Raw genomic sequence first — 25,538 nt, 5'->3', positions numbered from 1 at the left:
AAGAAGGATGCACAACAAACTGGTGAAACAATGACTTTGCAAAGGTTGAAGTCATGTCATAGTGGTGGCATACTTGATTTTTCAAGGTGGGGGAAGATGAAAGTTCCTTGGTGAGGAGATCGTTCATTCAACCTTTCCTTAGGTTCTCCATCATCATTAAGGATTCCACGTGTAGGTGAGTGGAAGCACATTGTCTGTGAATGCCATGTGTGTGAAGAGGACGATACACATCAAGACATTGTGGAGACTCTTCAAATCATAAAGACGACCTGGTATGTGGGATATTTGAAGGCATGGCATACCTTTAGATTATGTGAAGGCATTGCTCAATAATTTCACATGTATTTTTGGGAGCAATCAAACCCCTGATAATTAGAGGCCAAGAAAAATTAGGAATCCTCCTGCACTTGAAGAGAATAGAAGGACTATAGATAAATGAGTTCTACCGTAGCCTGAGCAAGCATGAGCGAGCATACAAGAACCCGAGCGAATATCTAAGATGGCGTTGTTGTCAATGCATATGGCCTAACAAGAAAACTATGCAAAACACAATATTAGTTTCTTTAAAAAAATGGATATAGTTTCCTTTGTACATGGATCAATATTTCAAAACAAACCAATAGCCATTTAAGGCACCACACATGAGCATTTGAAATTCTAACCAAATTGTTCCAAAGAGTAAATACTTCTCATCCAGGACTCAAAACATTAGAACATCAACTCAAAAGTTTCCATCAAAACATGACAACCGAAAATAACAAAACATGAATTTCAATTCTAACATCAATGCTACAAATTTCTCAATTCTTATGATTAGTCACATTCATTGTTGATGTAGACTTTCCCCCTCCAACGCATTGTCAAGGCATATGACCTAACAATTAAATAAAGAAAAACATAATGCTAGTTTTTGAAAAAAATTGGACAGAGCTTCCTTTGTACATGGATCAATATTTCAAAATAAACCCATGAGCCATTTAAGGCACCGCACAGAAGGATTTGAAATTGTAACCAAATTGTTCCAAAGAGTAAATACTTCTCATCCACGACTCAAAACATTAGAACATCAACTCAAAAGTTTCCATCAAAATATGATGAGAACCATATGAAAATAACAAGACATGAATTTCAATTTTAACATCAATGCTACAAATTTCTCAATTCTTACGATTAGTCACATTCATTGTCAATGTAGACTTTCCCCCTCCACCGCATTGTCAATGCATATGACCTAACAATAAAATAAAGAAAAACATAATGCTAGTTTTTGAAAAAAATTGGATAGAGCTTCCTTTGTACATGGATCAATATTTCAAAACAAACCCATGAGCCATTTGAGGCACCTCACAGGAGGATTTGAAACTGTAACCAAATTGTTCCAAAGAGTGAATACTTATCATTCACAATTCAAAACATTGGACCATCAACTCAAAAGTTTCCATCAAAATATGATGAGAACCATATGAAAATAACAAGACATGAATTTCAATTCTAACATCAATGCTACAAATTTCTCAATTCTTATGATTAGTCACATGCATTGTCGATGTAGACTTTCCCCCTACAACGCATTGTCAATGCATATGACCTAACAAGAAAACAAAGAAAAACATAATACTAGTTTTTGAAAAAATTGGACAGAGCTTCCTTTGTACATAGATCAATATTTCAAAACAAACCCATGAGCCATTTAAGGCACCTCACAAGAGGATTTGAATTTCTAACCAAATTGTTCCAAAGAGTGAATACTTCTCATCCACGACTCAAAACATTGGAACAGCAACTCAAAAGTTTCCATCAAAACATGATGAGAACCATATGAAAATAACAAGACATGAATTTCAATTCTAACATCAATGCTACAAATTTCTCAATTCTTATAATTAGTCACATTCATTGTCGATGTAGACTTTCCCCCTCCAATGCATTGTCAATGCATATGACCTAACAAGAAAACAAAGAAAAACATAATACTAGTTTTTGAAAAAAATTGGACAGAGCTTCCTTTGTACATAGGTCAATATTTCAAAACAAACCCATTAGCCATTTAAGGCACCTCACAGGAGGATTTGAAATTCTAACCAAATTGTTCCAAAGAGTGAATACTTCTCATCAACGACTTAAAACATTAGAGCATTGACTCAAAAGTTTCCATCAAAACATGACAAGAACCATATGCTACAAATCCCTCAATTCTCACACTCATCGTTGATGTAGACATTCCGTCTTCGACGTGTCTCACAGATTTCAGAATCGTATTGCATGTCCTCTTCCATGCTCCGAGCCATCTCCTCTGCGTAGACCGGCATGGAACTTCCAACCAACAAGAAAATGCATCATCAAGACAAAATACTAAACAAGACATAGAAGCAATATCCATAAACACTAAATACCAATGTTGACATCAAAAAGATAAAAAAACATAAGCAATGTCAATGGCATAGTAAGACGCAGGCCTCACTAGTCATCAAAGGGATTGACACGCGATGGCATATCACCCTCATCATCAATATCTAAGGAGGTGGAGGGATCCTCTCTCCTCCGCTTTCTACGACGGAGTAATGGTAGCACATATCCTAAAATCAATGGCTCATCAATGTCGAGCGCAACACATGTCCGTCTTGATCCCACACAAGCCGCCAGTGCAAGGGCTGTACCACATCCAAGCTTCAAGCAAATACCTCCACGCCAACAAAGGAGCTCCACAAAGCATGCAACAAAAGAATGGCTCTGCTGCAATCCACCTTGCAATGGCTCGCGTGATGATGATCTAGCTTGAGAGAGCTCCGGAACATGATGCATCATAAAAGAATCCGATGACTACATGCCAAGGCGAGAAAATAGGACAGTGCTCTCTGCTATGAAGCACGGTCGACGTATACCTACTCGATGAACCATAAATAACATAGAGCAAAGACATTGTAACAAAAGAGGCACGGTTAGAGAAAGCACAACATAAATCATTAGAGTATTAATACAAAGCAAGTGTGTCACCTCAATAGGACCGCCAAAACTCTCAAAATGACCATAGGCTCCATGATGGATTACTACAATACGTCGATGAACAACCATCTCTATAGCACGACAAAACCTCTCCATCCACCCAATGGCCTCTCCTGTTCAAAGCATTAATTATTACAAACACTTACAATGATTATTACTATCTTATGGCATGATCATAAACAAAAGGATCTCACCCACCGTAGACACCATGATTAGAAGCCAGCCTGAATCTTCTAGCATCGAGAATGCCAAATGAACTCCAACACGCACATGATCCTCACTGCAAATGTCCCAGTGAGGTAGAGTAGAGGAGCCTACTAGAGACCCACCAAAGGGGAGATCCAAGAAAATGAAATCAGCAGCCCATGGAACGGCTCTCCCCGCGCGAGTATATAGTGTAGCCTCCGAACGTGCCCATGAAAGATGCTCATGTACAGGGATCCATATGGGATTCCGGACTCCCGCTCTAAAGTCTGCAGCAATGGCAATGTAGTCCCCCACTATGGCCATGCACCGTGTGTCAACAAAACTAGATATGTTTTGTAGTGGAGACTCCACAAGATAAACAAATGATATAGTCTTCCTAGCCATGATGCTGCCAGAAGACATTGGAGCATCACAACAAGATAAAATTATTCATCTATGAAGCATATTTTTTGAAAGCAGTAACAAACTTTTTTAAGACATACCAAGCATTGAGCCCACATCCTCCTCTACGATCGTATCCACAAATGTTTCCTTTTCCTTTTGAGAGTTGTGTGCATCTTAAATAAAACATTTTAAGTCAAAATACTACTAACTTATGGTTGTTTGGCATGCCAAAGAGTGAAATATACCTGCATGTCTCTCCTCTCGTCTATCTTCTAGTGGATTTTGTATCATAGCATCCCTCGACATCGTGTCATGCAGCTCTCTTTCACGACCAAGAACGTGTCCTTTTTCGATATCTATCCACCACGGACAATTCTCGATCTCCCATGCACTCAAGGTGCGCATACTAGAGGGGTACATGCATGTGTCTTGAGTAGCCATCTGAGTCCACTATCTTGCCAAAAAAGGCAAGATAGTTCTCAATCTTCCATGCACTCAAGGTGCGCATACTAGAGGGGTACATGCATGTGTCTTGAGTAGCCATCTGAGTCCAATGTCTTGCCAAAAAAGGCATTGCAGGTAACACATTCTTGGATACCAAAAACATAAGGAGTCTACAATGAATAGCTAACAAGTTACATGAAGCTCATGACATAAACATAACAAATTAATAAAATTGCATTTAATAAATTGTCCACCTGAAAGACAAACGTTGTGCTGCCATTCGTAATGTATCTACCTTCTTCAATGACTGCTTCTCCACATCCTTTGTCTTTGTTGTGATGCTGCCAGAAGACATTGGAGCATCACAACAAGATAAAATTATTCATCTATGAAGCATATTTTTTGAAAGCAGTAACAAACTTTTTTAAGACATACCAAGCATTGAGCCCACATCCTCCTCTACGATCGTATCCACAAATGTTTCCTTTTTCTTTTGAGAGTTGTGTGCATCTTAAATAAAACATTTTAAGTCAAAATACTACTAACTTATGGTTGTTTGGCATGCCAAAGAGTGAAATATACCTGCATGTCTCTCCTCTCGTCTATCTTCTAGTGGATTTTGTATCATAGCATCCCTCGACATCGTGTCATGCAGCTCTCTTTCACGACCAAGAACGTGTCCTTTTTCGATATCTATCCACCACGGACAATTCTCGATCTCCCATGCACTCAAGGTGCGCATACTAGAGGGGTACATGCATGTGTCTTGAGTAGCCATCTGAGTCCACTATCTTGCCAAAAAAGGCAAGATAGTTCTCAATCTTCCATGCACTCAAGGTGCGCATACTAGAGGGGTACATGCATGTGTCTTGAGTAGCCATCTGAGTCCAATGTCTTGCCAAAAAAGGCATTGCAGGTAACACATTCTTGGATACCAAAAACATAAGGAGTCTACAATGAATAGCTAACAAGTTACATGAAGCTCATGACATAAACATAACAAATTAATAAAATTGCATTTAATAAATTGTCCACCTGAAAGACAAACGTTGTGCTGCCATTCGTAATGTATCTACCTTCTTCAATGACTGCTTCTCCACATCCTTTGTCTTTGCTCCAAGAGACACTTCAATTGGAAACAAAAGGGCCTGGCTTCAAATTATATCTCCTCAAAATAGAATGTGACGGTAGAGTCATGTGGCAAAGGCACAACGCCAGGCACATCCATAAGATCTGACACAATCTGAAATGCTCTTTCAAAGACTCGTGCCAAGAAACCCTCTCTACGAAGCCATCTACAAGCCCAAAAAGAGTGAGAGAGAAAAAAGACAGTACAACAAAGTCAAGATTAATTATCCACGATAATCTTACATGCGGAAGACGTGATCTCCTTTCTTAAGACCATATGCACTCCTTGTAATCTTTTCTGCTTCAAACAAAGAAATCCAATGAATCTTGTTTTGAATGGGAGCATCTTGGAGTGCTATTAAGTTCAATTTCTCCAATGTAGCCCAGCTATCATTACCCCATTTCAAAGACAAAACCCTTGCTAGCCAATCTGCCCCAAGGTTGGGACCCACAATGTTAAGTAACTGCAATATGAGTAAAGAAATGACAATTACTCTAATTACATATTGTACCATTGCCACAAATAAAGAGTAGATGCAAACAAATAAAGTACCTTCCCAATACAATATTGATATTTGTGTGTGACCTCTTTGAATTCTCTCCTCTTCCTTTTTGAAGTCTTCGTCAGACAAACCATGCTTCACATTCAACATTCTCTTCTCTTTCTCTTTTGTCATTTGAATCCAAAACCCAAAATAAGCAAGACTATATTAATAATCACGCATACCAATGACAAAAGAAAGCATTTAATTTGATTCATACATCATAGACCAATCTGCCAAGGTAACGTCGAGTGAGCGGATACCAAGGCTCGGAACCTTTGGCATACTTTTTTCGTACGTGTGAGGTCCCTGCCCCTTTTTGAGAGGAGCGGAGTACCTTTGATAGGTCTCCAATCCTGAAAAAGAAAAACCAACGGACATTGCCTTAGCTACTACGTAGCCACGGGCATGAACCGTTAGTGAAGGATTGGTCCTAAAACAAAACTGCAGTATCCAGCTGGGCTAATCTGGGTGTACTCCCACCACAGCATCAGTGGTGCCATCCTGGGCGTCATCTCACGCCTCGGCAACTGCCACATAATACCAGCGCTAATAAGTAGAGAGACTTGAGAGAAACCCTACCGAAGGTTTTGGACAAACATTCTTTCCTATAGCAACCAGTTTAACCAGACAATCTTTCCTACTTGTCAAACATATGCCGAGTTTCTTGGGGTTAAGCCCCGTGGTTTCGGTCCGTGTTTTCTTTTCATAAGGTAAATAATATATTTCTATGGTCTCGCATATGCAATGATGCATAACTTGAAACTGCAATACTAACCTGTACCATAGCTCCGATTGATCCGATTGGTGGAGACATAACATGTTCCGCAGGAGTTCCACCGTTACTTGTACCAGCTTCATGATCATTAGCGCCTTGGGTTCGAGCACGCTTTGGAGTCATTTTTTTGCACTACACTTATGTTATACACTTAGAACTTTAAATTGGTCAATTTCCCTAGTAATCTCCTTGTTTCCAAAGAGAGTCTATAATTTGGTTAATCTTAATTAATCAAAAATTAAGTGTATAAACTACGAGTGAAAGTTTAGGACTGCATTACTTTTATGCATGACATTTCTAATCCAATTTTAACTTCCATTTCTATACTTCAACTAAATCAATTTTTAGTATTATTCAAAATTATACTTAATCTAATTGACAATAAAATTGTTGAATGAGAATTTCATCATGTATAATAAGAATATGATGAGTTCTCTTATGTATTAACTTTCAATTAACTATGCATAAGTTAATAGTGAAGCTGTACTAACTAGAGAGAGTAGGTATACTTAGAGAGATAAGAGTAAGAGAAAACATACACACACATCTTTTCTAAAGTTAATTGAATCTTATTAATCCATTAGAAAGATTAGAGTAAAAGAGAACACACACACATCCTTTTCTAAAGCTAATTGAATCTTACCAATCTATTAGAGAGATTAGAGTAAGAGATAGCACGCACACACACACACACATATCCTTCTTGAAACTAATTGAATCTTACTAATCCATTAGAAAGATTAGAGTAAAAGAGAACACACACACATCCTTTTCTAAAGCTAATTGAATCTCACCAATCTATTAAAGAGATTAGAGTAAGAGATAGCGCACACACACACACATATCTTTCTTAAAACTAATTGAATCTTACTAATCTATTAGAGAAATTAGAGTAAGAGATAGCAAACACACATCATTCTTAAAGTTAATTGAGTCTTACTAATTTATTAGAGAGATTAGAGTAAGAGATAGCACACACACACACACACACACACACATCCTTCTTAAAACTAATTCAATTTTACTAATCTATTAGAAAAATTAGAGTAAGAGATAGCAAACACACATCATTCTTAAAGTTAATTGAATCTTACTAATCTATTAGAGAAATTAGAGTAAGAGATAGCACACACACACACATCCTTCTTAAAGCTAATTGAATCTTAATTAATACGTACCTTACTAATCCACTAGAGTTTTTGCTCTCTTAGTGGTTTGTGGACATCTCCTCTGTAAGAGAAGTGGAAGCACTTCATGAGCGCTATAGAGGCAATCTCTATGTTTTAAAGTGTGAGCATGGATGCTCTATTTATAGTAGAAAATAAAACATCCAACTTTTTTTTTCCCAAAAAAAATAATAAGTATTTTTTTATTATTTTTTTTTCCAAAAATCATACCCGCGTTTTTGGTACCCATCAGCTTGACCAATTTGTCATTATCATAAAAAAATTAGGCCACACAGCCCCCCCTCATTAGGATTAGTCAAGACTAGCCTCTCCTTTTAAGGTGACAGCGTGTCCCACTTTGTTCCCTCCTATGTGAGTCCAGGTGAGTCCATATGCCTTCATTTGTCATCCCTGTGTATTCTTTTGTCTTTATAATTATTTTATTTATTTCTTTAATGATAATTTACTTTACATTTTTAAGTTAAACTTTACAGTCTTATATTAACTTTACAGTAGTAAAAGAAAATTCTACAATCAGTAACTAAGTCTTACAATAAGTTAATTAGTGATTCATATAGCTAAACATGTCAAAATTCTGCAGCGTAAATTTTAAATTCTAGGTTTTTTCAGCCTACTATTTATAATTTGAACTCGAATATCTTAAATAATAAGCGATGGTTAAAAAAAAATTCAAATGCGTAATAGAACTTGTGTGAAATTCGAAAGTAGAGACCTTACAGTACGGCGGCAATAAGATTTTGATCCTTTTCGGGTAAACCGTTTAAGTTTATCACATGATCCGCGGCACAAATATGTGTGGTATTAACGATCTCATCACGAAGATGAGTGGCAACCAGAGGATGAATAGCATTGATATCATGTAAGCATTCAAATATACGATAACTTAAATACTAGCAAAGTTGACAAGCGAAACACTTACAAGTTCATTCTTTGCAAACTGCTTAGCAATGCAATCTCAGACACTTTGGTAGGATCTACGACAGTGCACAAAACACGACAATGCTTCTCCTTCGAAGTGGAAAACCTTTCTTCAATTGCCTCTATCCATGCCACAGTACGATAATTCCCCTCCCAAACATAGAACACGTGATTGACAAGATCTTGAAACTTTGGTTTCTTTTTCAATTCACATTCGAATTCATCATTGATCTCATTCCATAGAGGTCCCCATGTTGCTTTGATCTCATCTTGAGTACACACAAAAGTTAAACTTTAAACAAAATCCAAAGAATGTGAACAATGGCAAAAAGATAGAAAGTATTGGCATACCTGTCACAAGGCTCTCCTCTCTTTTGCATGTCAATAAAGAGACAATGAAAGCTCCTTTTTCTGGCATATAGCCTTCTTTTGTGAAGGCAGACTTCAACCCACTAAGATCGTCTCTCAACCCTCTCACCCTTGCATATGGAATCAATCTGCATAAGGGAATAGAGGGACAATCAAAGCAAGTAAATATACGTGTTCTCTCAAGCATATCTGCTCCCCTATGCATGAAGATTTTTTGTTCATCGTCCATTTTTGCTGCTGCACTAACCTCGTCCCTTATCTCCCATGGAACTATCTGCAACCCATTCTCCTCAGGGGCTAGTGTCTCATCTATCTCATGTAAAGATCCCTGCCCCATGTCCATAGATAGAATCTCCTCTTCTTGTGTTTCTAGCTACTCTACCATGATAGTAGCTAAAACCCAAGAGACTTGGTCACTACTGTCCACCTGACCATAAGAGATTTGGCCACTACTCCTCCCTCTCCGGGCACGACCATGGGATCTAGGGCTGATCCAACGTAAATAAACAATTCAACATTTTTAGTAACCTTCAAAAAGAAATCAGTTGTTGACAGAAGCACATAATGAAACATAAAGTATTGTTATGGAATAACAAAATGAAACAAAACTATTTCAAATACTATGCATAGCCCATGAGATACATCTCCAACACATTTTAGAAACCAAGGCTATTTATTTATTCCAACATTATTAAAAAATGTAAAAAATTCATAAGAATATTTAATTGCAAATATTTAAAACCTTGAAACACCTGGCAAGAGGACGCCCTCTTTGATTAGATGTACAATTTTTGCCTGCCATCGATTGCCCTTGTCGTGAATTGACCTACACAAGTCTTTAAACTTGCAGACATGGCATAAGTAGCTCTACATTTAAAATAAAGTTGTATTAGCAAAAAAATAAACAAAATGCACAATCTCTAGTTGGTTGGACATAATGATACATCATTTAACACCATTCGGTGGGAAGCAATTGGCTAAGCAAGCCAACCACGAAAAAATTTCAAGCCTGTTGATAGGACCACGCGCCGGCATTCGGTCATTGCGACAACCCGCAAAGAGTAAATGTTTAGAAATTAGGTTACTTGTTACACATTTTTTCCTCTATTTTAGCCTAGAATTTCTCCTTTTCCCCTTGCACCCAACATGAATTTTGGAAATTGAAAATGGCAGGAAATTAAGCTGACACACATTTTTTCCGAACACTTGAGGGTACCTCCCTCTCTCTCTCTCTCTCTCTCTCTCTCTCTCTCTCTCTCTCTCTCTCTCTCTCTCTCTCTCTCTCTCTCTCTCTCTCTCGACAAAAGCACACAACAATAACGCATCATTATATCTTTAAATTTTTCCCTTCCTCAACAGTGTCATTTTGAGAAGCTGGAAGCAATTTGTTATCGTCCTTGAGAGGTGCGAAGACTTGCTAGCCCTTGCCGAAAAGCTGTTGATTATGAGGAAATGCATCAATTCGATTGCAACCAAGGCATGCATTGACCCTTATAGCTCTTGTATTTAAATGTTACTCAATGAAAACGTACCCGTACCTGTGTTGGCAATCCTAAATGCAGAGCGCAAAGAAATTTTTAGGCAGCGCAATCAGACTGTTTGGAAGCCGAACAGCAGCATGAATAGCAGACAAGCTGGATGCACAGCTTGACAACAGCAAGGGAAACAGCAGGGCTAGAAACTGGGAGCTACCGCAACCAGTGTGCGCCGACCGCGCTACTTGCAACAAAGAAGAAACGAGGCCTCTTGCCCTTTGTCCTACGCCTCTCTCACGCTCTCTCTGTCGTGTGGTGGGGGTTAAAGCTCACTTCAAGTAGTTCTTGACAAAAACATTTTTGTTTAAAAACTTGGCAAACCTACATATGAGAAGCACTTGAGTTAAATGGACTAAATTTGAAGGTTTTTACACGAAATTACTAGAATTTTGTACGTATTCTCACCTTCACAAAAAAATTAAGAGGTAAATCTATAAATTTGAAGGTGGGATTACACTAAACATAGGTTTTTTTCGAGCTTTGCGAGTCGCTCATGACTATTCTCTACTGCAATTTTGATTTATATAAAATTCCCAAAAAAACCTCTCAAATATTCAAAGTTCTTTAAAGACCTCCAATATTTTGTCATAAATGCCGTAACTGCTGCTCGGATTTTCAAAAATTTCCCAAATATTGTGGTGATTGTCTATCATAAGAAGAGTGATTGTCTATCATAAAAAATACCTGAGTTAATTTGAAGTAAAAACGGCCAACTCGAACGTGACGTGGAAAAATGGAATTTTGCATGATTGATAGGAGACGTGCTTGAATGCTCGACAGCTGCGACGTCTCCACCATCACACGCTGCAGCTAAATCAATTAAATTTGGTCTTTTCCAATTTCCCCACTTTGGTTAATGGTTGTACTACCCAGCATCGTAACTCAATTATCCCACAGTTCTTGAGCAGTAATCCTATTGCTCTAGCTTTCATTAAAATAGTTTTATGTAATGGCTAGGCATATCACTATCTAGGGACCGCAAGGTGTCCAAAAGCTTGTTCTTATGGTTGAAGGTAGCAGATATGCCCTGCCTATAGCCTCTGTGAGACAACATTTTGAATTAACTACTGCCTTTAATTTGCATCCCTTAACTTTAAGTGGTGACCAAGTGAAGATGGAAGTAATTGAAACTTCTCATGGTGATGAGGTTTTCCTTCTAAATCACGACTAATGTCAGTTTTTCAAGGTTCCCATTGCTTCAAATCAGACAACTGCACATGGCAGTAGAATCAAGTCTGTACCAGCATTGCTAAAATCTCTTTTTTGTATATGTTCAAGACCCGTTCATCAGCATTGAGCCTTCGGCTCTCATATGCTATGGCATGCCCTTCTTGAAGAAAAATTGCTCCAAGGCAATCACCACAAGCATCACATTGGACCTCAAATGGCTTTGAGAGATCCGAAAGCATAAGGACTGGTTGAGAGGTAAGCTTCTCTTTGAGTTTGTCAAAAGCATTTTTCTCCTTAGCAGTCCATGAATACTTAACATACTTCTTTGTTAAGTCATGTAATGGTCTTGCTATTCTAGAAAATTTTGCTATGAAGCATCTATAGTGTGCACACATACAAGATTACTTGAAGAAATGGCCAAGTATGTCTATCACAGAAGTCATCCACCAGGATTTTGTGCAAGATTACCTGAAGAAATGGCCGAGTATGTCAACTCACAACGGCCTAGCACTATCACCAAATTCATCCACCACACTATGGTTGCTTCAAGGATCCATTTCCAACAAGGGGCGAGAAGAGATTTTAAGCCCATGGGAAACAAGGATCAAAATGAAGCTAAAGGGAAGAGCAATGCTAAAAACTCTTCCCAAGGCAACACCAACAACAATAAGGCCAAAGAGAAAGGAGCTTACAAAGGTGAAAATAAGCTCTCTCTCGAGGAATAAGAGGCCTTCTGTAAAGACCATAAATGCTTTAAGTGTGAGGAGCAAGGACATGGTTATCGTTCTTGCCCCAAAAGAAATGTACGCATGTCACTCCTAGAGCTTCCATGGTTGAAGCTCCAAAAGAGGATACTCATTGCAAAGGCTCATCCCTCTCCTATGCTTGGGGAAAAGTAAGGGAGAATGATGCCCTTATTCTCTTTGACCTTGGCTCTACGCACAACTTCATATCAATGGAGTTGACCACTAAGTTGGGCATTCAAACTTTTGAGATGGGAGATACTATAACTATCGATGCAACTTTCAAGGGACAACAAGCCTCTGTTATTCCATTGATTGGGAAGTTGAGGCTTCATGTCCAAAGCTACGTCGACAAAGAAGACTTTTTTTATCTCTCCTCTCCAACATGAGGATGTTATCCTAGGGGCACCATGTTTCAACTGCATGGCTGCCAACATGAAGTTCTCTGAAAGGAGAATCTATTTCACCTACAGGGAAAAGAGCATGTACATAGATGCTAATGAGTCGGGGAACACCATATCCCTGGTAAATATGCTTGCTTTTGATAAGTCAATGAAAAGCTCTATTTTTGCGTATATATTTTTGTTAGAGAAACTGTAAATGATTCTAATGTTTTCACAAGTAGCAATAAAGGGAATCAAGAGGAATTAGAGTTGTCTAATTTCCTAAATGGATTCCAAGATGTTTTCATTGATGACATCCCTAATGATCTACCTCCAAAACAAGGGGATGATGACCATGCAATAGAGCTTCTACTAGGAAGCTCACCGCCTACTAATAAACCTCATATCAAGTTTCACAAGCTCAACACGAGGAGTTCATGAGGCAAGTGCATGAATTGGTGGAAAAGGGGATGGTGAGGCCTATCTCCTCTCCATTTTGTTCACCAATATTTTTAGTGCAAAAGAAAGATGGCTCATATCACATGTGTGTCTACTATAGAGCACTAAATAGGATCACTATAAAAAAAGATTTCCCGTGTCACGGCTAGAAGATCTATTTGATAAGTTACAAGTTTTGGCCTGACAAATGCTCCAGTCGCATTCAAACTCACGATGGACAAAATTCTTTAGGCCACTCAAATTCTCGTGAGGAGTACAAGTGACACCTTTAGGTAATCTTTCAAGCTGTGAGAGAGAATAAGCTTTTCATTAATAAAAAGAAAGTGATTTTTTTTCTATAAGAGATTTAATATTCAGGTCATATTATCTCTCAAGATGGTAGCCGTATAGATCCATCAAAGTCTATCCTTTGAAAGACTATAGCTTTGAGATGTAAATACCAAAACTTGTCTACATATTTGTGGATAGACTCGTTGAAGAGCAACTTCAAGCTTTGCCATTCGGTGAGCACTTTGTCCTTTGCATCGCTTCCAAGGAATTGCTTCATGATGGAAACTTGTAGAGTTTTCCAGGTCTTTTGGGTCTCGTTGTTGCCATGAAGGCTAGCCCACCATTGACGAGCAGATTTCTAAAAGTGCATAGCTACATGGTGTAGCTTAGAGGACCGGTGAAGCCCTCCTATCCAAAGGCTGCATCAAATTGATGGATGAAGGCCAACACTTTGTTGGTGGAAAAGGTGCCATCACAGGTGAGAAAAGAGATACTCTTTCCTCCCTCTTTGAATTTCTTGAGCTTTTGGGACCTTCACCACGAATGGTAAGTTTTGTGATGTCCTCTCCTCTTGTACTCTCTAGGATAATAACTATTTCTTTTGTCGGAAGAGGAGGAAGGTGAAGAAGAAGAAGAAGAGGGTGACCTCTTTCTTACCTTTTTTCCCTTTATTTCCTCTCTTCCCTTTTGGAATGACAAGGAGAAGGACTATGGGTTGACTGTTTCCTCTTGGGAGGAGTTGGCGACACTCTAGATGGCTGTCTTCGTTGAGCCACATCTTCAAAGGAACTTACGAATTTACTTTTTTCTCGTTCTTTGGATTCCTCCTCTCTTATGGGAGAGAGTCTTCTTTTGGGAGTCTCAGCAAGAGGCCTCCTAAACTCTCTCTCCTCTTGGAGAGGAAGGGAAATCCCATAAGCATGAAGTTGTTGGGGTAACTTCGGCTTGCAAAGTAGGGTTGCCCGTAGCTTGATGCAACCTAGTAACAAGATAATTGATAAACATAGGGGCATCAATAGCACCTTCATGTGCAAAATCAAAGTCATCAATGTTCATTCTACTCTCTTGGTTATTGTTAGCCATGCTAATTATACTCAGTGTATCCTTTGGCAATTCAAAACCTTAGTTGCTAATCCTCTTAGCCTTTGAAAATAAGCACTTAAGGATCTACACCCACAGCTCGAATTGGTTAATTATAGAGAGTAGTGGGGTGGGTCTAACATAGTAGAATTGCCGATGGATAGCTCCTTTCAGACTTCTTATGGCTCAATAATGGTAAAGCCGTAGGCAAGTCTAAAAAGACCCCATTATTCAAGCCAAAGCTCCCAAGGTGTGCACCACATAGTTTGGGCTCAACAATTTCGATAATAGATCCCAGTCCCACTTACCCTAAACAATTAACAAATTCATCCATTAATAGGCTACTTAAGGACCTCTCTTCTTAAGCAAGAAAAGAGAAACCAAATGCTCTGATACCAATGTAATGGAAATGGCCTATGAACTTTGAGGGGTGCTACCATTTAACGAGCCTTGAAAAGCGAGCAAGGAATACAAAGCGAGCGAGGCAAATGAGTTGGAGATATCTTGTAGCTGAAATCCTAGTAATACTCGACTACGCTTAACTTCATTTTTATTCCATGTTTGTATACAAACTGTGTACGCTCCATTTTCTTTTTTTGCTTATTCCTCAACACCATGCAGGAAATTTACTGATTATTTTCAGTTCTAGGTTATATTTATCCCCACTCTCTCCTTAAGTTAGTACTTACCACACACTTTTTATTGATTAGCTCCAAGAGCGTGTTACTGAAGTGAGAAGAAACCAAAGAGTCCCATAAAATTTATCAGTAGTAAAATGGCCATAGTCATCCAAAGGCCAACCCATAAACTACCTATATACCTGCACAACAATCATGACATGCTTGCCATATGTTTAAGGCATAAAAATCCATTACTTCTTTGTCATTGAAACCATAAACATAAAGCTTTTCAAAATAAGAAAGATTATAATTACAATCTTCTACAAAGACACACATATAATCCACTCGCACTTCTCATACATAGAGCATGACTAAAGAGAGAGAGAGTGTTCAAACATGAAAAATGACACTCTAAAATAACTAATGCACAAAAGCAAACTTTTCCAGTTCGCATTAAGGAAACGACCAAAAAGAATACTCTTCAAATTTCTTAGTGACTCAACACCTAAAGTTTGCCGACTAAAAGTGAGAGAATCTGGTTTGATTTGACTCATTGCAAAGAGCTTTTGACTGCAAAAAAGTACACCTAAATAACTTGGTTTGTCATTAAACATCATGATCTCCATACACCACCTATGTTAAGTGGAAATAGAGAAAGAGGGAATAGAGGAAAGGGAGGGGGGGAGAGTAGGTTGTTGTGGATAGCTAGTACAAAAAAAGTAAGTTGCCAAAATAGGATATAGATGATAGATAAAAAGAAAAACATGCTTAAATCGCTAGCATATGTTTTCCATACAAGGCCTAAAACATCTAGTTCTCCACTAGCACACGTCTTCCATGCAAGGCTTGGAATAACTCTATATTTGAGAGAGCAACTTGATGCATAAATGCATGAACATTTCCATCCAATCCAAGAGTCCTTAAAAATACAAAGTATATATGCTTGCATGGAATATAAGTACTTGCCTTTGCGTCGCACAAAGTCCTCACATGTACACCGTGGAAATTGACTTATTGTGATGGAATATGAAATCCCACGTGCTTTTGATCCCTCTGATTCCAAGAAGAAAACGTGCACTTAGTTTGGGACTATTATACTCTCTCTAAGAACAGTTGCATGCATTTTAGTTGCGAAGCCAATCTTATCCTTGAAATCTTTGGTGAGTTTGCTTCTCCACTTGACCATTCTACCATCCCTCTTTTGTGGCCATGCTGCACTTGCAGGAGGTTGAGATCGAAAGCTTTCTACAACTGCACCTTCTTGAGAGCCATCATCCAAAACAAAGCATGACTTTCGCAATAAACTTGTCTCTTCTAAAGATAGAAACGTTCCCTTTGAGATGGGCCACACCCCAGGTGCAGGACCTGGTGGAAAAATAACAGATCCATGCACATTCCAAGCATGTTGTACATTGCTATTGCAAAACCAAATGACCTGCTCATGTGTGCCACCTTGGTATCTTCTTCTTCCCTTGAAGCAAGGGGCAAGAACACCATGCAATGTTGTTCCCCCATTTATGTTGATCTCAACCCCACACCTCTCACCTACATCAGCAAGAAAAATTTAAGACCATAGAGGAAAGGTTAGCGACCAAAAATGATAGATTCAATGTTGTATTTCTAACCTGTCTCCTTGATTAACCCAAAACAACTCACTTTAGCCGTAGGAGGTGCTCTCCTAATGGCCCAAGTGATCTCTGCAACTACAGACTCCTTTACCTACTGTACTTTGAAGCTTTGACATTGTGGAATAGCTCTAGAGGTTGTGATGGTATTATATTCAGGTCTATGACTGTCAATCTCATGAATCAGAGCTGAGTGATCCAATTTTCTTTTTCGACGCAAACTTACTTGCTCCATGGGCTGTCTCATATACTCCGAAGAGGCAAGGCCTACTGCATCCATTGTAGAACCAGTCAAATCAATAACCTTCTTCTCAATAGCTCGAGTTGTGTGTCCTTCCATTAGCCTTTCAGCTAGTTGTTTCAAGTCCGGACCAGTACCATGATATTTTCCATCCATAAAAGACTTATATTTTGCACTTTGCTGCACTGCTAAGCATAGGTCAACAGCGGTAGCCTCATACAATGAGACATACTTTGTTGCTCCATGTGCAGCACAAATACTTGCATGTTTAGATTCAGATAGGTTAGTTGATGGTACAAATCCCAAATCCTTGTGTTGTGTAAGAAACTGATCAATCCAATGTGATGCTCGTGCATCCCACCATGCAAGCCATAGCTGTAAGCTTTTTAGTTGTCCCTCAATAATGTGGTTGTCAGTCCAATAGTTTTGTATAGCTTGCTTACATCGTTCCTTCTCCATCTCAGTAGGTGCACTTCTCCACTTCCTTCACATATACTTGAGCTCTTCTTGAAATGAAGAAAATCGTTTCTAGCAGCCTGGATGGACATTCTGATTCGAGCTTTTTGAGAGATGGGAGTAATTTCATCTAGCACTTTGTGCAAGTAACCCTCTGAAGAAGTCTTGTGAGAAGCACCATCCTCATGAATCAACATCTCCATGATCAAGTCCCTTTGAGACTTCAATTTGCTTGCATGTGCTAGAGGGCTCAATGGTTGCCCATGTGAACACCTTATTGTGAACAACCTCCTCCACCTTTTTTGATAACCCCTTTGCCACTGGATGATTATGAAAGCCCATGTGTATGGCACATCTTGTTGTGCCATCTCTATCTCGAGGGATACAGTAGTATATGAATGCCTGACAAGTTTTGATACGTTCTGGTGATTCACCATAGTGCTTACAAAGAAGAACTCCATTTTCTTTGTTCAATGGTCCAACAGGTGGCGCAGATTGAAGCTTGCCTTTCCACTGAGTCTCATTCACTACTCCAAACATATCTACACAAGCACAGTCAATGTTATAACACTTTAAGTGTCCACAACACCTACTTATTCTCACTATTCCTTTAAAGGCATCAACAGAGCTGGTCTTGTATGTTGTCCAAACATGTCCATCAAGCCTTTGCTCCATGCCTTTCATGTTAGAACCATCTTTGCAAGGTGGAAGCTCAAACAAACAGTAGCCATCATATTCAAGCGAAAGCTCATCAAGATTTTGACTAACTTGTGTTGAAGAAAGAGCAACATGAAGAGAGCTAAACAATGGAAGCTTCTGAAGACTTGAAAGAATGCTAATCTCTTTTTCTACTAATTTTTGTACTTGTCGCTTTTCTAGCTTGTAAACACCTCCATTGTTATCATGAAGCTTATACCCATGACTTCCATCCTCTAATGAAACTATAGAAAGAGATACAACTACATCATCTATAGAAGTTGCTTCAGTTAGAATAATGTCTTGGTCTGCAAGTTGAAAATACTCCTTTAGAGCACTGAGACTAATATCACACATCTCTGTGTCATATCTAATTGAGAGAACTCTTTCTTCATATGTAATAAGAACTGAGTGAGGCATTGTAAGACTGAAGCATCTAGAGACAAATGCAGAGCTCAGGACAAGATAGGTTCGCTTTTAATATCCAAAGCCAGATCCATAGAAATCATTTTCTTGAGCCTTGAGAAAATGTCGAGAAAATGGTTGGCATTAGTAATAAATGGGATGGCATTTAAAAAGTTCGTGCAATCATCTATTTGATAGGGATGGACTAGGATCTGTTCGTGCAATCATCTGTTTGATAAAAGAACACAATCCACAAGGAAAGTAAAAGCTTTTGTCACAATTTACGAGGAAAGTAGCTTTTGATTTATGTTCACTTAAATTTGTAAACATTTCCTTTTGGTCTATGCTCATTAAAGTTTTAAAGCATTTTTTTGTGAATATCAATTTTAATTTTCAAATAATTTTGATTTTTAAAATATATTGTGCAGAAGTCACGCTCTTGGCAAAAGCTCACCATTTTTGGTTGTAGCTAAATAAAGAACTGAACTTTGTTTTTGCACTCTCCAAGAACTACTCACATGGGCTCTCCAAGAACTGCTCACAGAGGTCTGTGTTATTGCATTTGGAGACGCTATTCTAACAAGGCCGGTGAGGAGAAATGAATCGTTTTGTTTTCATCTGCTCACCAAGGGTTTCATTGTTGCATTTGGAAAAGCAAATCTCAGAGCGCCGGTGAGAGAGGGGACTTTATTTTGCTCACCAAGGGTTTTGTGCTTGCATTTGGAAACGCTTTCATGGCAACGCTGGTGAGACAAGTGTGGAGTTAAAGGCTTTGAAATTTGAGGTTTTGAGGTTTTGAGTCCTCACCACAGCTTTGAGGTTTGCGTTTGGAAACGCAACTTGGAGAAGCTAGGTGAGGAGAGAAGCTGTGGGCAGATTTTCGCTCAAGGATTTGACGTTTCACTCAACAAGGATTTAACGTTTCACTCACCAAGCTGTGGGAATTTCACTCACCAAGGCTTTGACGTTTGCGTTTGGAAACGCAACTTGGAGAAGCCAGGTGAGGAGAAGCTTTGGAAATGCCAAGTGAGGAGAAGCAGTTCACAAATTTCAGCCAAGCAGTTCACAAACTTCCGCCTATTCGCAGCTCAACAGTTTTTCAGATTTTCGCATTTCACTGATTTTCGCAGTCAAGCAGTTCGCAGATTTCTGCAGTCCAGCAGTTCGCAGATTTTGTTCGCAGAATTTTACAGTCCAGCAGTTCGCAGATTTTTAAAGGTCGTAGATTTTTGCAGTTCGCAGATTTTTACAGCTTGCAGATTTTTCAGCACTTTATCAGATCTTCGCAGTTCCAAGCAGTTCCAAGTTCGCATGTAAAATCTATTTAATGGTTAGGCTAAATGAGAGAGTAGAGAGAGAGAGAGAGAGAGAGAGAGAGAGAGAGAGAGAGAGAGAGAGAGAGAGAGAGAGAGGATGGGATCATTAAAAATGAAATAGGGTGGGAGTCGGCCATGACTTGGGCTACATGTTCCCTCTAACTGCCCTCCATTGCATTGCTTATTATGACAATGGCTGCCGAGTCCCTTTTGCTTATCGACCCGCAACAATAACTGAGAAAGAGGGAGGAGATTACTTCGCATTGTTGGTTGTTCTCTCAGTGACCAAAGGCAAGGGAGCATGGCTCTAAGTTAATCTTTTCTATTTTTTACATGCAACTTTACTGCACTTTATCCTTTTCTAAGCTGTAGTGTCCAAAGTAGCCAAAAGTTTCTCGCAACAAATTGTGTGCTCACCATGGGGTTGCATCTTGTGTTTCCAAACGCAAGTTTGAAGCCTCTGGTGAAGCAATGAATTCATTTATTTTTCTCAAAAAATGACATCAGTGAGAAAGATATGAAGCAATGTGGTTTCAATTCAAAGCTTCTGATTCCAGGTTCGCAATGGGAAAATCTGCAAAGAGAAAGACAACAAAGTCAACATCCGCTGAGCACCCAACAAAAGTTTAAAGAAGAAACTAGCTTTTGTATCAGTTGAAGCTGAAGAGATTGATGTTGACACAAACCCTTTACCTCAACCAACAAATGTCGTGCAGGACAAAGATGTAAACTCTGAATTGTTAGAGGATGATGATGAAGATGGAAACAATGCTCTTATAGCAAGTAATATCCAGCTGGCTGCAGGTGGTGATGTTCTTGGTCGTTGCAGGGTATTGCCAGCTGATAGGTGTCCTCCCATACCTCTATGCAGGTTACTGCCACATGCCAAAGTAAGAGGTCTCCGAAAAGATGTAAGCTCACTTAAAATTGCATTTTCTACAGAGAACTATATGCCAGAGAAGGGAACGTTTGTTGTCTCCACTTGTCTTTGCAATGGGGAAGAAACCTTGGTAACGGATATCATTAAGGCTTCTTGGGATCCTATGTGGCTGGAAGCAGATATGGAGTTTGGAAAAGAGGTATCCTTAAAAAGAGAGCTGAAATTTATGTCAAAGAAAATGTTTTATGTGTGGGAGGGGAATCACAGGACAAAGGCTTGGATGGAAGTTATAACCGAACTTTTTAAAGAGGATAAATCAAGACATGTGAGAGTTATGTGCACTCTCATAGATCCAAGGAAGGTTCCAGAGATAGCCCTTCTTGCTTCTTTGCAACGCATGAACGTGTAAGTTACTTTTTTTTGTAATTTTGATTGTGCATTGTTCTCTCAAAGGTTTAATTAATAACTTATCATATCCTTCTTTATGCAATAGGCTAAATGAGCATGCACTGATTAAACCATTGCTTCGAGATGTGCTAATTAACACCAACAACATATGTGGGCGTGATACAAAAGAGTATATTGAGTCTCTAAAAGAGGAGGAGAATAAGTTAGTCAAAGGTTGCAGAAGCAAAGAGTCATGGTTTCCATTTTCGAGAGATTACTTGGCTTGTGTTTTAGGTACTTAATTAAACTTTTTTTTGTATAGATAGATTTGGTATATGAAATTATAACTTTTATTTGTAAGCTATGTAAAGGTTGAATACAACAAGGAAGTTGCACCGGCAACGGAAACAATTGAAAGAACTATGCTAGAAGAACAAAGGGAGGATACGTTACGAAAGGAGAAGTCAAAGATTCAGAAACAAATTTCGGATAGAATTGGCAAGGTGTGTTTATTTTCACAAAACAAGTAATTGAGTTTATTTTTCATTTCGAGAATTTAGGTATATATAATTAAACTTCTGTCAGGTTTTACTTTGCATACATCCCAAACTGGGTAAGCAATGGAAAAAGACATTGTTTGATTTGCAATTTGAGGGTAAAGATTCATATGTGACACTGGAGAAACTTAGAATGCTTGCAACTTCTGATTTACAATCTGAAAAAAGAGTTAGAATTTTGAAACTATTAGAAGCTCCAAGATACTTGATACCTACAAGAGAAGCTGATTTTAAAGGGTAAGTCAATTTATCATTTAGAAGTATTGGAAGACATTGGTATGTCCAAATACTAAATTCATGTTTTTGCATGTTAATTTGTTACAGTTGGTTGGTGAGAGAAATCTTTTTGGATAGGGTTAAAAGCGTGGCCATGTCCTTACTTGAATCTTCACTTGAAAGCATGGAGGAGCCACAAACAATGCCACTAGACCCTACTTTAAGAAAGTACTTTGATGGAGTGAAGTTGGAAGCCCGTAAGTATATGTTTCAAATGTTGAGAAGTAGAGATGCAAGAGGGGATCTCAAATTAGTAAAAAGTGGTAATGAGACAAAGGAGAATAAGTCCATGGAACTTGAAAAAGCGGCACAACGTGTCGTTTTTAGGTAAATTGAATGCTCTTTGATTTGATTGTTTTTTATGTCCATTGATGTGAATGTTTTTTTTTAATATATGTGTCTATTTTAGGTTTTTTAAACACCTTGTTGTCAAGAAGTTGCTTAGTGAAAACCCAAGTGTTTGCAAGGCATGGTGTAAAGTGGGTGACTCTCCTCTATGCATGTTTCCTTCTACCATGCAAGGATTGAGTAAATGGGAGATAGAAAACTGTCCATGGTGGATAGACTTTCCTTCGGGGAATCGTTTGGAGGAGGAGATTGATATGTATGAATTGCATGCTAGTAAGAGATCCACAGCTTCTACGGCTACTTTGGACAAAGAGGCATCAAAGAAAGACATCACCAGCAAATCAAGAGATTAGTCTTTTCTCAACCATTTGATACAAGTGTTACAATCTTTTGGGTTCTCTTTGAATGTGTGTCGTTTTACGGGTTTTCTCTATATTAGGTTATGGTGAGAAAGACATTCATACTCAAGAGATTGCAGAAATTCTTGTAGAAAGTGATAATGTATTAGGTGAGTTTTTTTATATAAAAATCATGATATCTTTGTGTGCTCTTTTGATTTCCTAAAGAGTATTTGTGTGTGTGTGTGTGTGTGTAACTTGAAGAAGACTCAACTCTTGCAAAGGAATTTGTGACATATATTCACAATGGACCATCAAAGATAGAATCTTATAGAGACACATGTTTTGAATCTATTTTTGGATGTTGTGTTGGTGATTATATTGAAATGGGTAGAGATTTTGAGAAAGGAAGAAAGAATGAGGCATATGGGAAGATGCATGAGTTTTTTAGCTTGCATGCTTATAAAGACCATCATTATCATCATGGAGGGGAAAAAGTGAAATGGGCAACAGGACTTGTTTTGATAGACTTTCCCACAAGTATGGTGGGAATAGTTGTTGGTGAGGAGGTTCCTTTGTGGGATATGTTGATAGAGGCTCATGTATGCTATGATATCTCCATAGGGGCTGCTAGTCTTGCTAATGATGGTTGGTTGGTCATGATTAGCCCATTGGATGATAATCCTACTTACATTGAATTTTTCTTAAAAGATTTTATTTTGTTCTTTTCTTTTTTGAAATTTTTGTGGTTGAAACTTGTAGGTCCTTGCCTCACTTGGATTGAAAAGTATGCATATTGTCAAGGTCTAGTCGTGGCAAGAAGAGTGGTGATGGGAAGCAAAATACCATATGAAGGTTGCAAACAAGGAGAAAACACTCGCAGTGTGAGTAATTGCATAACAATTGATAATACCAAGCTCTAAAAGTAATGGTTTGATGATTTAGTACTAATACTTTTCTATTGTGATGTGCATCATAGGTACGATGCAGCATATTCATATTTGCTCATCGAATGGGTTACTATCCAACTTTGTATTTTGAGGATAGTAAAGCTCTTTTCAAAGGTAATTCATTGCAAAGTGATGATGATTTTTGGGCTCATTACATGCCTGAAAGCAAGAAGACACAACATCCACAATCCTCTAGATTGATTCGTGGAGCAGTTCAAAAGAGTATGAGCTTCATGGCTTGTGTCCTACGCACTTGTTGTTCTCTAGGGGGTTTAGTGATTGACATGGGTTGTGGTACGGCACCACTATCACATGCAGCCATGATATTGGGATATACATGCTTTGCTTCTGACAATGATGCATCAATTGTGAGGTCCCTGCCTCTTGTCAAGAGGAGCGGAGTACCTTTGATAGGTCTCCAATCCTGAGAAGGAAAAACCAACGGACATTGCCTTAGCTACTACGTAGCCACGGGCATGAACCATTAGTGAAGGATTGGTCCTATCTCGCTATGGCGGAGCGTGACCACCATAACCCTATCTAAAAACTATCTATAATCAATTATACCTGAAAGTATAAATCTTAGAGTGACCAACCTGTGCGCTTTTTTCCCATGTTTCAGAAGCACAGCCACCAAGGTTTGTCTCTTTTAAGATTTATGACTAATAAAAAAAAAAGTCTAGCGTTGGAAAGTTACTCGACTCATCGGGTCCACCTGTCCATAGAATGATACCGTCGGGGTATCATTCTCCCACTTTCCACACCACACTCACCCTTCTTTTGTTATCTAATTACTACCACGTTGTTTAAACATACATGTTCCTTTACTTTATTTATGATATTGGTTCGTTAAAACAGCCCTTCAAACAGTATTACAAACAATAGTCAAACAAGAAGTCGTCCAATTTTAAACCAACAACCCTTGGATTAGGTTCACTCAAGAATCTCTACTGGTGCTATTATGTCCGATCGGTATATACATTATTTATAAAAACCATTGTCCTCATGAGCGTCCCATACCGCTCGACAAGTACTCGTTGTGCTAATCTGGACGTACTCCCGCCACAACAGCAACGGTGCTAGTCTGGGCGTCATCTTCACGCCACGGCAAAACAAAACTGCAGTATCCAGCTGGGCTAATGTGTCAATTTCCCTAGTAATCTCCTTGTTTCCAAAGAGAGTCTGTAATTTGAACCCTCGCCAACTCGGATTCACACTTAGTGTTGTTGTTCTATATCTAATTTCTATACATCAAATATTTGTTAATCTTAATTAATCAAAAATTAAGTGTGTAAACTATGAGTTAAGTTTAGGAATGCATTACTTTTATGCTTCACATTTCTAATCCAATTCTAACTTCAATTTCTATACTTCAACTAAATCAATTTTTAGTATTATTCAAAATTCTACTTAATCTAATTGACAATAAAATTGGTGAATGAGAATTTCATCATGTATAATAAGAATATAATGAGTTCTCTTATGTATTAACTTTCAATTAACTATGCATAAGTTAATAGTAAAGATGTACTAACTAGAGAGAGTAGGTATACTTAGAGAGATTAGAGTAAGAGAAAACATACACACACATCTTTTCTAAAGTTAATTGAATCTTACTAATCCATTAGAAGATTAGAGTAAAAGAGAACATACACACATCCTTTTCTAAAGCTAATTGAATCTTACTAATCTATTAGAGAGATTAGAGTAAGAGAAAACATACACACACATAATTCCTAAAGTTAATTGAATCCTACTAATCTATTAAAGAGATTACAGTAAGAGATAGCACGCACACACACATATCTTTCTTAAATTGAATCTTACTAATCTATTAGAGAGA

General features: G+C 38.4%; 2 protein-coding genes and 2 pseudogenes across 2 annotated transcripts; 1 reads left to right on the top strand and 3 right to left on the bottom strand.

The window, feature by feature from the left end:
• Positions 1-2,189: 2,189 nt before the first annotated feature.
• LOC147418965 (uncharacterized) lies at positions 2,190-11,293 on the bottom strand. Its single transcript, XM_086505762.1, is given in 15 exon segments — positions 2,190-2,313; positions 2,760-2,770; positions 2,887-2,929; positions 3,557-3,615; positions 3,697-3,767; positions 4,621-4,731; positions 4,974-4,989; positions 5,074-5,114; positions 9,070-9,088; positions 9,208-9,288; positions 9,393-9,442; positions 9,713-9,796; positions 10,499-10,556; positions 10,558-10,740; positions 11,180-11,293. Coding segments are annotated over 15 exon segments (1,065 nt in total).
• A 5,198-nt stretch (positions 11,294-16,491) lies between these two features.
• Positions 16,492-17,545, bottom strand: LOC147418964 (uncharacterized; annotated as a pseudogene).
• A 180-nt stretch (positions 17,546-17,725) lies between these two features.
• LOC147418963 (uncharacterized) lies at positions 17,726-18,595 on the bottom strand. Its single transcript, XM_086505761.1, has one exon. The coding sequence runs from the start codon at positions 18,593-18,595 to the stop codon at positions 17,726-17,728; it is 870 nt and encodes a 289-aa protein (XP_086361887.1).
• Positions 18,596-19,161: 566 nt separating this feature from the next.
• Positions 19,162-23,668, top strand: LOC147418962 (uncharacterized; annotated as a pseudogene).
• Positions 23,669-25,538: the final 1,870 nt, after the last annotated feature.

The sequence above is a fragment of the Adiantum capillus-veneris genome, chromosome 29 (genome assembly GCF_014529385.1).
Source record: "Adiantum capillus-veneris isolate H3 chromosome 29, ASM1452938v2, whole genome shotgun sequence".
NCBI lineage: Eukaryota > Viridiplantae > Streptophyta > Polypodiopsida > Polypodiales > Pteridaceae > Adiantum > Adiantum capillus-veneris.
Note: the sequence above shows the minus strand (reverse complement) of the source record. Positions and strands in the feature narration are given on the sequence as shown.

Excerpts from the sequence above, each read along its gene's own strand:
- LOC147418963 (XM_086505761.1), bottom strand. The coding sequence starts at position 18,595 with ATGTGTGATATTAGTCTCAGTGCTCTAAAGGAGTATTTTCAACTTGCA.